The sequence below is a fragment of the Brachyhypopomus gauderio genome, unplaced genomic scaffold (genome assembly GCF_052324685.1).
Source record: "Brachyhypopomus gauderio isolate BG-103 unplaced genomic scaffold, BGAUD_0.2 sc81, whole genome shotgun sequence".
In the NCBI taxonomy this organism is placed as follows: domain Eukaryota; kingdom Metazoa; phylum Chordata; class Actinopteri; order Gymnotiformes; family Hypopomidae; genus Brachyhypopomus; species Brachyhypopomus gauderio.
In genome coordinates, this window is record NW_027506902.1 from 771,967 (window position 1) to 784,822 (window position 12,856).

At 52.1% G+C, this 12,856-nt stretch overlaps 1 protein-coding gene across 1 annotated transcript in view; it reads right to left on the reverse strand.

Annotated features, from left to right (window-relative positions):
- The window catches only part of LOC143493061 (nectin-2), a 40,991-nt gene that overhangs the window by 20,685 nt on the left and 7,450 nt on the right, over positions 1–12,856 (reverse strand). Inside the window, 6 exon segments of the mRNA XM_076991167.1 lie at positions 2,520–2,668; positions 3,079–3,196; positions 3,325–3,421; positions 3,424–3,623; positions 4,345–4,591; positions 4,798–4,907. Of these exon segments, the coding sequence (XP_076847282.1) occupies positions 2,520–2,668; positions 3,079–3,196; positions 3,325–3,421; positions 3,424–3,623; positions 4,345–4,591; positions 4,798–4,907 (921 nt within the window).

Below are 12,856 nucleotides of genomic sequence, written 5' to 3' on the forward strand. Positions count from 1 at the left end.
TACTCAGGCAGACACACACACACACACACACACTGTATACAGGAGCACACACACGGTACTCAGGCAGACACACACACACGGTATGCAGAGCTGCCGGTGGAGGCTGCAGTTACAGGATTATGTCTGAGCCAGTCATTGTGTTCTTGTTTACACCCCGCTGTGCAAGTCCACGCTTACTATCACACACACAATCTCTGTTCTCCTGCACACACACACACACACACACACACACACACACACACACACACACACACACACACACACACACACACACACACACACACACACACACACACACACACACACACACACACACACACACACACACACACACACACACTCTCCCAGTAAAAGGCAGTCGCAGGGGTGGATACCTTGGCTGGCTGTTCAGAGCTAAAGTGCATGTGTTTGGGGGAGTAGAGGGACCTCAGATACACGATGGGGCAGATCATTAGTTCAGAGTGACCGAGAGAACCCGCCTCTCACATGGGACCTTCTAAACGCTATGGGCCTCTTTACGTTGGAGCTCATGTGCAGCTCTTCACACCGGTGACAGAATAAGAGGGAAGAGAAGGGGTGAGAGAGAGGACAGAAAGAGAGAATGAACAGATGAGTGAACAGAGTGATGGACCGAGACACACAGACACAACCAAGCAGCAACTCAATGACAAGTTAAATCTGTTCAGGATGACCTGAGTCACCATGGAGACGGTTGCCAGGGGTGAAGGCAGCCTGCTACCTACCAGGTCCTGACCATTTCGCACCTGTCAACGCTTCTGCGCTCACCTGCCATGGTGCGCTTCATACACGCCACCGATCGCACACACGCACGCACGCACAAACGAACACACAAACACCCAGCACTTCTGCTCAAATGAGACCATGTGACCCGGGGCCACAGGGTTCTGAACCGGGAGCGGCCACTCACATAAGTGAACTGGGGAAGAACCTGCAACTTGGTTGCAGCCCTGAAGAGGAGGGGAGTCCTGCATAACACCTGGCAACGGGGCCTCCACACACCAGCAGGAACACTCCTCTCTGATTTAGAACAGCCTGTATGCATCCAAACATCCACAGGCTGTCTGAGCTTAGCACGACATCCACGTTAACATTTCCCCAACCCATGGAGATGCAGAGAAGGGGTGGGGGAGAGGGAGAGAGAGGGAGAGAGAGAGAGAGAGAGAGAGAGAGAGAGAGAGAGACAAACGCAGACAGCTAAAGAAAGATCTGGTATAATTTTAGTGATGCAATTCACCACCAAAGTGACTGCGTAAGCTAAAGGAGTAGACTTTGAAACAACACCAGAGACAGAAGATGGATGTAGTGAGAGAACAGAGCGAAAGGGTGTGTGTGTGTGTGTGTGTGTGTGTGTGAGTGTGTGTGAGGAGAGAGAGAGAGAGAGGAGAGAGAGAGGAGAGAGAGAGAGAGAGAGAGAGATAGAGCAACAAAGAGGACAAGAATGTGTGAACAGCACGCAGGCCAGACAGAGACCCTGTTTCCCGAGGGGGTTTTAAATGCCATCAGCACTCATCTGGCCCAACTCCTCCTCTCTGATCCCTCCTTCCTCTTTCATCCTGTCTCTCCGTTTTTCCATCTCAGTCAATTCCATTCAAATACTGTTGGGAAGCCACGAGCCCCCCGACCCCCAAACCCGACCCCCCCCCCCCCCTCCTCCTCCCTCCTTCACGGTCACACGCACGGTGGAGTCAAGGGAGGGGAGAGAGAGACCAGCACCAGGCTGTGTCCCCCAGAGCATGTCTGCATTTTAGACCAGCAGACTGTTCCAGAACATCAGGTCCTGGAGGAGCACACGTCGTTGGGGGGGGGTGGGGGGGGGGGGGGGGGGGGGGGCGTAATGTGGAGCGCTCCCAGAGCTCCGCCCGCCTGACCCGCCTACAGCTCGCACGCCGGTCAACGCACAATGTGTGTGTGTGTTTGTGCAGGCGAGAAAGCATGAGGCAAAGGTGTCTTGAAAAATCAGGGCAGAAGCCAACTGGCCAGTGAGAGAGGACAGCCCCGCGGTTGTGGTGAGAACCGCCCCGCGGTCGGGGCAGGTCTGCCCTGCAGGACGACGCAGCAGTGCGAAAGCTCACAACTGGATTACGAAGCTCCATGAAGGTTTAATGGATTAACACTGAAAAAGAGAAGAATCTTAAAAAGGTTGAGGACTCTAAAGAAGACACCATGAAGGTGAGGTCATGCAGGAGAGTCCGGCCAGCCTGCCCTCACACAGCACCCATTAGAGTCTTGAAACCCAAGCCAGGGGGTGTGATAAGCAAGGGATGACATTTTCAGGATGTGGAGAGAGAGAGAGATAAAAAAAGAGAGGGACAGAAGGATGGAGTGATGGCCAGAGGGACAGTAATGGAGGGAAAAGCGCAAACTCAACAAATGGCCTTACAACGGTACCCACAATCCCTTGGGAGAGGACACTGAGCCATTCTTGCTGTCACAGACATCACAGTGTGTGTGTGTGTGTGTGTGTGTGTGCGCGCGCGCGCATATGTGTCAACACTCACCACGGACAGCTGTGGCGACCTGGTCCTTTCCGGTGCCGAGGCGGTTCCTCACCTCGCAGATGAAGGTGGCGTTCACGGTCTCATCCACCTTCAACACCGTCAGTTTGTTCTCCTTCACCTGCACCGTGTCGGGCATCAGGCCAGACATCCTGCCAAAGCAGCGCAAAGCACCGTCAGCGCTACATCAGCGCAGTGCTAACAACACATGACAGCTGTCACAGGAACATCAGAGCAACACTGAAGATACATTAGCAGTGCGTTAGAGGAGATGCTCAGATACGTCTCACAGACCCTGTGAGACTGATCCTGAGGTCTTAATGTCCTAGTGACGGTCCATTACTGCTGCTATCACTAATAACATCAGAGGACCCAGGAGCTTGGGAGATATAGACAGTCATGTGTTTCCTGGCACCTAGAGGTCACCTAAGGGTCAGTATCGTGTGGGGTTGCACAGTGCAGACAACAGAACCCCCCCCCCCGATCCTGTAGTGGGCTCAAGCTAACGATGCTAAGGGGAGACCATCAAAGCGCACTGTGCTGAGAGGGGAGAAGTCCTCACGTTCTCCAGGTGACTGTGGTGGCGATGGGGTTGGCATCTGCCTGGCAGACCAGAACCGCGTTCGTTCGGCCCAGATACCAGTTATCATCATAGCCCACGATCTTCACCTGGGGAGGATCTGAGAGAGAGAGAGAGAGAGAGATTTATCATGTGTTGTTCAGAGGTTTCAAGTGAGTGTTAACCATCAGCCCTGAGGTTTGAGTGCACACTTTTTTCATTTGAGAGGAGCGAATGGAAGGGACGTACATTCGATCACCAGTTTGGAGGGGAAGCTGGAGGGCGTGGGCAGGGTGCGGTGGGTCACCACGCAGCTGATGTCCTTGCCATTGTCGGCGGGGCGTGGGGCACCATCCAGTACTCGCTGCGCACCGTCACCGTGTTGTCAGAGTTCTGCGTTGTGGTCGGAGATGAAGCGTTGCCGCCCACTGCCGTCACCCATGAGATGGTTGCTGGTGGGCGTCCATTGGCTGATTCACAGCGGGCCACGGCGACGGGGGTGGGGCCAGCAGACACAGTGATGGTGTTGGCGGAGTTGTTGGGCTTGGCTGGTGAGAGACAGAGAGAGAAAGAGAAAGAGAGAAAAATGGAGAGAGTGATGAAGGGAGAACGCAAAAAAATGGTTATATAGGTTTTTTTTTGGCAGAGCAATCTGAGGGAGAAGAGGAAGAGGGGGGTGTTTAGGTGGGGGAGTACAGGGGGTGAGGGGGGGGTTTTTCGGTGGGGTAGTGGGGGGGTTTAGGCAGGGTGGGTGGGGGGGGGGGGGGGGGGGGGGGGGTTGGAGGGGTTTGGCTCCTGCCGCTGTACATCCGCACAGCGCTTGTATTGTATGCACGCTCCACTCAAAGAGAGACATCAAAGCAAGGAGGAGAGGGAAAAAACGAGGGAGACGGAGAACGACAGGAGAGCAGCGGCCTCTCAGCATGACAAACAGGCAGATCAATAGCACACACACAGACAGAGAGAGAGAGAGAGAGAGAGAGAGAGAGAGAGAGAGAGAGAGAGAGGAGAGAGAGGAGAGAGAGAGAGAGAGAGAGGAGAGAGAGAGAGAGGGGGGGGGGGGCAGGACGGAGAAGGCGAGAGCAGGAAGAGAGACAGAAATAGTGAGAACTAGAGTGAGAACACCAGAGAGGGAGCCTGTCCAAGGTTACTGCCCCCCTTCACACACCAGCAGCTGCACAACTGATCTGAGTATCATTTATAAATACAGTGAAACTGATGAAAGTCTGGGGTTGGGCGGAGAAGACACACACACACACACACACTCACCCAGCAGGATAAGGGAGGTGACGCCCTGTTCATTGCCGCTGGGGTAGGTGGCGTATTCGCAGATGTATTTCCCCTCGTCTGCCATCTGGATGTTGGTGATCTGGATGGTGGGGTTGGCTAGCGGGGGTGGGTTTGCCATGAAGCTCACGCGCCCGCTCACCGGTGACTGCGGGTAGTTGACGCCGAAGTTGGGGTTGAAGACGGCTATGTTGGTGCGCACAGTGCCCCGCTCGTAAATCCAGGACACCTACAGCACGAGAGAGAGAGAGAGAGAGAGAGACTTATGAAAGAAGCACCTCCTAGCATGTCTGATGCTAAATCAGACATGCTGATGTCGTATAAGGTACACGTGGGCACACACACACACACACACACACACACACACACACACACACACACACACACACACACACACACACACACACACACACCAGAAGGGAAACAACTCCTGACCTGGGTGAGCTCTGTCTCGCCTGGATTGGGGAACTGGCATCTGAGGGCCACCGACTGCCCCGGGTACGTCTCCACCTCTGGCTGCACCTTCACACGCTGCGCCATTGAGCCTGGGGCACGGAGGAAGAGGCAGGGGGTGGGAACAGGAAGTTACCATCCTAGCACTGCTTCCTGTGTGCCTGAGACCTTTTCACCTCTGAAATTAACTGGGCTAATGCCTTTTATGGCTTAAAAGGGTGTGTGTGTGTGTGTGTGTGTGTGTGTGTGTGTGTGTGTGTGTGTGTGTGTGTGTGTGTGTGTGTGTGGGTTCAACAAAAAGCAGAAGAGTTAAAATGAGAAATGATGGATGAAACTTCAGCAAATGTAGGGCAATGTTCTTCATTTCACTCGTGTGTGTGTGTGTGTGTGTGTGTGTGTGTGTGTGTTCACTTGCTCAGTATGTATGCAGAGTTGACACAAGGGTGGTAAAGGAAAGTCTTGTATGCCTCACATTCATCCTGCACTGCAGTGAATGAGCATTTAGAGTGTGTGATCGTAGTGTGTAGTGTGAGCATTAATCGAACAGGTGGAGGAGGATGTTCCACGAAAACCTGAGTTATGGGAATTTTCTCCCCATTCATCTACAAGAGCATCGGTCAGACACTGATGTTGGCGGAGACATCCTTGCGATCCCTGTTCTAGCTCGTCCCAAAGGTGTTTGATGGGGGTGAGGAACGGCCTCAGAGCCCTGACAAGCTCTTCCACCCCAGACTCATCCAGCCATGTCTTCATGGACCCTGTGCCCTGGGGCACAGTGGGGCTTCCCCCAAAGATAGACATGTACAACTGCCCAAAATGTCTCAATATCTCCCTTCACTGGAGCAAGGGGGCCAAGGACCTTGAGAGCAACCCCACACAACCACCCCTCCTCCACCACAACCACCCCTCCTCCACCACAACCAGCCCTCCTCCACCACAACCACCCCTCCTCCACCACAACCACCCCTCCTCCACCACAACCAGCCCTCCTCCACCACAACCAGCCCTCCTCCACCACAACCAGCCCTCCTCCACCACAACCAGCCCTCCTCCACCACAACCAGCCCTCCTCCACCACAACCATCCCTCCTCCACCAAACTCCACAGCCAGCACAATGCAGTCAGGGATGTTGCGATTAGTCCAGTGGCACTTTACACCATCCTTGCGTCGGTCGGTGATGGAAGGCTTGCATGCAGCGGTTTGGCCGTTTAAAGCTCCCGGTACAGTGTTAGTGCCTGAACCTCAGTGTTCCCACCCTGATCTGGAACTTTACATCGTCTGTAAACTTCATGGCTGAGTTGCTATGGTTCCAAAACACGTTCTGTTTTCAGTAATACCTCTCACAGTGATCTGGAATTTCAAGGAGGGAAGAAACTGTTGCCATGGTGGCATCGGATTACAGAATTGCGCTCGAATCCAATGAACTCTTTAGAACAACCCGTGTGGTAGACGGACAGCGTGGCTCGAGGTTAGACACCTGTGGCAGTGGGACTAAATAAATTCACCTGAATTTAATGATTACAGCACATACAAATACTTTTCAACCATACAGTGTATGAATGCATGAGAGAGAGAGAGCGAGAGAGCGAGAGAGAGAGAGAGAGAGAGAGAGCGAGCTAGCCTGAGTAACATTTCCTGAGTAACTAACATTTCCATTTCCACCACTCCACATCCTTCCATTAGCTGAGAGTAACTCAGAAAGAGGGGGGTGTGGCCAGGGGCGGGGGCCAGTGAGGGCCTGACCTGCCCAGCTCCACACTGTGCTAAGCGTTAACACCACCGGCCCTCAGCCATGCCAGCAAGCACCCACAACTGTGTGTGTACATGCCCCTATTTTGCCTGCAGCAGTGTGTCCTTGGTTCGACCACAACCGACACACAGACAGAAGGCAGAATAGCTGAGTTGTGCAGACATGGAGACGCACGAGTCTCATGCTCACAGCCATGAGTGTTTCCTCACCAACACAAATGTGTGTACTCCCACACACACACACACACAGTAATGAGGTGGAGAAGTGACGGAGGCCCATGGAACGGGAGGGACCTGAGGGGCACTTGGTAGGGGTGTGAGGGGCAGGCAGAAGAACGTGAGGGACGAGGGGGGCAATTGGGAGAGAGAGAAGGGGGGCAGTTGAGAGGGCGGGGGGGTTGACAGGAACAGCTGGAAGTGTTGCATTCTTCGTGTCTGTGTGTATTCTGATGATGGCAGAGAGAGTGTGTTTAAAATTTCTGCACTTTATTACAACACCTTCACCCTTCTGTCTCCTCCCCTCCCTCCCTCTCTCCCTCTCTCCCTCCCTCCCTCCCTCCCTCTCTCCCACACATCTGACTCAAATTCTGTGTGTGTGCATGCAGGAAGGAGCTATATAATATGCTTTTAGTCCATATCAAACATTTAAACATTTAAAGTTCACACACAAATGGAGTGCCTTTGCTCCCTCGGAGAGACATGCCCCCCTTTAGACAGAAGACAGAGTGAGAGAGAGAGAGAGAGAGAGAACACCTGACACGGCCCTTGAGAGGAAATCATTAATAATTTGCCTGTTTACTCAGAGAGCAGTCTTCAGTGGGGCAATAACCCCATCCCGAGAGAGAGAGAGAGAGAGAGAGAGAGAGAGGGGTCAGAGGGAAAAAGGGAGGGAGAGAGAGCGACTATAAACTATAGAAGTATAAATACGGACTTCTGCTAGCGGGCCGCCCAATGGAGGATGGGGTTGCCTTTTGAGTCCTGGTCCTCCCAAGGTTTATTCCTTATGCTCATTAGGGATCTGGACCCACACAATTGTAAGAGAGAGACAGAGAGAATGCATGAAAACAAAATGCAAAACTTTCCACAGGTCAGAGGGGAGGGACTATAGGGTGGGAGGGGCTGTGGGGTGGGAGGGACTGTAGGGTGGGAGGGACTGTGGGGGGGGACTATGGGGGGGGAGGGACTGTAGAGGGGGGAGGGACTATGGGGGGGGAGGGACTATGGGGTGGGAGGGGCTGTAGGGGTGGGGAGGGGCTGTAGGGTGGGAGGGGCTGTGCGTCTCGAGTGTGTAAGAGGATACATCTGCTCAGCAGGTCTGCTGTAGCCAGTGGCGTCATGAATGTTTGCTGCAAGGTGCACAGAACCCAAACTGCAGCCATCTCCACGGACACCATTGCTATGGAGATCTCCCATTTACGACACCAGGAGGAGGGGCTAAGGTTCAGGGGCGTACCAGGTGACTTGGATGAAGGCGTGGCCTAATGGGACAGAGACTAATGGTAAAGGAGTCTAATGGGAGTGTGAAGCATTGTGATGTGACCATCAGCCTCAACCCTCCCTTACAAAACCGAGAGCAGGGAAGTGCCTGTTTGATGACGAGGGCTCACAAGCAGGGTGAGCAGCTTCTGTGCGTGTGCGTGTGTGTGTGTGTGTGTGTGTGTGTGTGTGTGTGTGTGTATAAGCATACACAAATGATGCCATGAGCTGTTCTGTTCCATGTCAAGTCCACATTCATCAGCCATTACATCATTACGCACCCTGTCCATTTGAACAATGCATACATACGCGTGTGTGTTTCGTGCATTTAGAGACAGGAAGAGAAAGGTTCAACCCCGATGAGATACAGTAACCTTGACAACATACAGCAGGGAATATACACACAAATCAGTGGGCAGAGAAGTCAGCAGTACTGCTCCTATATGAGCATGAATGGGTAGAGGGGTATTACGGGCACATTAAGGTGCTGAGAATGGGACGTCCCGCACCACACGGTCCCGCAGGACACGGCCCCCGCACCACACGGCCCCGCACCACACAGCTGTGAGCTCACGCCTTCAGCTTACGTTGCCATGCCGCTGCGATTACATTATTATTACAGGAATGCGAGAAAGAAGGAGGAGAGAGCAAATGTCCAGACCAGGGATCACTAGAACACACACACACACACACACACACACACACACACCCACCCATACACCCACACACACACACACACACGCAGAATACCAGAGAGAGGTGCAGCACTGTAATGAGGTGACATGGGGGAGGGAATCCCGACCCCAGAAACTCAACAGCTGCTCCATATCACATCTGCACAGAAACAGACATCACACACCCCATAGAGAGCCAAAGTGTGTGTGTGTGTGTAAGATAGCGAGAGAGGGGGTGAAGAGAGTGTGAGTGTATGAGAGACAGAAGGCTTTGAGGAAGACTCCTTCTCCCTGAGACACTGAACAAGAGACCTGTGAGTGTGTGAAGTGAAGCAGCACAAGGAGTTCTACATACGCATATGCGCGCGCACACACACACACACACACACACACCTGACTATGTCATGAATATACTGGCTGTACAGGAAAGTTTAATACAAAAGAAGGGTGAGAGGTCACCAGAGAAGGCGCCACTCAGTTTCCATGGTAACAACTCCCATATATCCCTTGAATAAATGTACACACGCGCACAGGCGCACACTTACTTTCTGAGGTAAATATGAAACGTTTTTCTTCCCCTGAAATCTCTCGTTCCCTTTAATCCGCCTCTTGTCTGACTGATCTCGCACACACGCAGACAGCAAAACCAAAACATTTACTCAGGGCCATTCTTCTAGCAAGCCTCTGATGTCCCCCCCCCGCCCCACCTCCCACACACACACACACACACACACACACACACACACACACACACACACAGTGTGTTTTAGGCCTTGTTCACTTTCTTTCCCTCCTCCTCAGCCTTCATCTCACTCTGGCTCCTCCTGGACACTTCCGTCCTCTCTCCACCATCCCTCACTTTATATTTCCATCAATATCCCTCTGCCACCCCACACCTCCACCCTCAAACACCCCACCCTACGCCACCCCACACCTCCACCCTCAAACACCCCACCCTACGCCACCCCACACCTCCACCCTCAAACACCTCACGCTACGCCACCCCACACCTCCACCCTCAAACACCTCACCCTACGCCACGCCATACCCCCACCCTCAAACACCCCACACCTCCGCCCTCAAACACCCCACCCTACGCCACCCCACACCTCCACCCTCAAACACCCCACCCTACGCCACCCCACACCTCCACCCTCAAACACCTCACGCTACGCCACCCCACACCTCCACCCTCAAACACCCCACCCTACGCCACCCCACACCTCCACCCTCAAACACCCCACCCTACGCCACCCCACACCTCCACCCTCAAACACCTCACGCTACGCCACCCCACACCTCCACCCTCAAACACCTCACGCTACGCCACCCCACACCTCCACCCACACCCCACCCTACGCCACCCCACACCTCCACCCTCCTCCACCGTCTGCTTCCGTCTTCATCCATCTCCACCATGTCTCGCTCTCTTGCCTCATCACCAACAAGTGAGGGGAGTGTATGTGCATGTATGTGTATATATTCAGCGTGTGTGTGTGTGCATACAGTTGTGGTCAAAAGTTTACATACACTTGTAAAAAACATAATGTTATGGCTGTCTTGAGTTTTCAATAAGTTCTACAACTCTTATTTTTCTGTGATAGAGTGATCGGAACACATACATGTTTGTCACAAAAAACAGTCATAAAATTTGGTTCTTTCATAAATTTATTATGGGTCTGCTGAAAATGTCACCAAATCTGCTGGGTCAAAAATATACATACAGCAACATTAGTATTTGGTTACATGTCCCTTGGCCATTTTCACGGCAACTAGGCGCTTTTGGTAGCCATCCACAAGCTCCTGGCAAGCTTCAGGTCAAATGTTTGACCACTCTTCTTGACAGAATTGGTGCAGTTCAGCTAAATGTGATGGTTTTCTTGCATGAACCTGTTTCTTTAGCACTGTCCACATGTTCTCAATGGGGTTTAAGTCAGGACTTTGGGAAGGCCATTCTAAAACCTTAATTCTAGCCTGGTTTAGCCATTCCTTTACCACTTTTGATGTGTGTTTTGGGTCATTGTCTTGTTGGAACACCCAACTGCGCCCAAGACCCAACCTTCGGGCTGATGGTTTTAAGTTTTCCTGCAGAATTTGGAGGTAATCCTCCTTCTTCATTATCCCATTTACTTTCTGCAAAGAACCAGTTCCACTGGCAGCAAAACATCCCCAGAGCATAATACTACCACCACCATGCTTGACAGTAGGCATGGTGTTCCTGGGATTAAAGGCCTCACCTTTTCTCCTCCAAACATATTGCTGGGTGTTGTGGCCAAACAGCTCAATTTTTGTTTCGTCTGACCAGAGAACTTTCCTCCAGAAGGTTTTATCTTTGTCCATGTGATCAGCAGCAAACTTCAGCCGAGTCTTAAGGTGCCTTTTCTGGAGCAAGGGCTTCTTTCTTGCACGGCAGCCTCTCAGTCCATGGCGATGTAAAACACGCTTGACTGTGGAGACTGACACCTGTGTTCCATCAGCTTCCAAATCCTTGCAGACCTGCTTCTTGGTGATTCTTGGTTGACTCTTGACCATCCTGACCAATCTCCTCTCGGCAGCATGTGATAGCTTGCGTTTTCTTCCTGATCGTGGCAGTGACACAACTGTTCCATGCACTTTGTACTTGCGTATAATTGTCTGCACAGTTGCTCTTGGGACCTGTAGCTGCTTTGAAATGGCTCCAAGTGACTTCCCTGACTTGTTCAAGTCAATAATTCGCTTTTTCAGATCCACACTGAGTTCCTTTGACTTTCCCATTGTAGCTTTTGTAGCTGAGTCTAATCACTGGGTCAAATGAGCCCTATTTAAATGGGCTCATGAGAAGTCAACAGCTGTAGTCAATCAGAATCACTTACAAGAAGTGAAGAGGCCATGACATGAAGCTAATTTGATTGACACAACTCGCTACATCACCAAAATTGACAAATTTTGTTGCTGTATGTATATTTTTGACCCAGCAGATTTGGTGACATTTTCAGCAGACCCATAATAAATTTATGAAAGAACCAAATTTTATGACTGTTTTTTGTGACAAACATGTATGTGTTCCGATCACTCTATCACAGAAAAATAAGAGTTGTAGAACTTATTGAAAACTCAAGACAGCCATAACATTATGTTTTTTACAAGTGTATGTAAACTTTTGACCACAACTGTACATGCGTTCGTGCACATGCACCAATGTACACGCACAAAACAAAACCACAGAGCCACAAAATGTCTGATGACGGCATCAAGTTTAAACTTAGCTGCTTTTTAGATTAAAAGAGAGCAGCTGTGTAAAAACATATCAATAATGCAGACACGGTTCCAGAGGGAACGTCAGTCGTCCTGTATCTGAGCAGCGAGACCCCTCGGCCTCTCGGCGGCACAGACAGCAGGGCTTCAACACCTTCAGCTTCAACACCTCGCTCAGGCATGTGTGCGACTCCCTCGGACACCTCCACCCATCCACCCTCCCTCCCTCCACTCGTCCGTCCGTCTAACTATGCACCCATCCACCCTCCCTCCCTCCCTCCATCCGTCCGTCTAATTATGCACCCATCCACCCGTCCTTCCCCCCTACATCTGGGCGAACGACACACACAGAGTGAGGAGGAAGGCTGGAGAAGGGAAAGTAGGCCAGCACAACCTGCGTCTCGCCCCAGCCCCCTACACACGTCGGCACACGCGCGCGGTCACACGCACGCAGAGAGACTGAGGGAGCACAGGATGATGAAACTCGGTTAACAGTCAGACATCAGGGTGAGATGGAAAACGAAGACAGAAAAGAGGAGGAACAATAGCCAAGTGAGAGGAGTCGGGGTTTCTGTAGGAAGGTGAATCTCTGGGGCAGTTAAGGGAACACATACATATGACAACTCGAAGGGGAGGGGGGTTTGTGGGTAGAGAAGGCAGCCGAGTGTCACTCAGAAACACAGGCATCAACATCTCTCCCTCTATGTCTGCGTGTCTGTCTGCATGTCTGTCTCTCCTGTGCTGAAAGCTTGTTCTCACCTACCGTCTCTGGCTTGCTCACACAGACGTGCAGGCCTGAGGGGCTTGACTGCTATAAATGTGAGTTATGACGACAGATGAACCGCTCGCTCTCTCACTCTCGCACGACTCCTGCGGCTGTGGGGAGACGCACGCCCCACACTGCTGC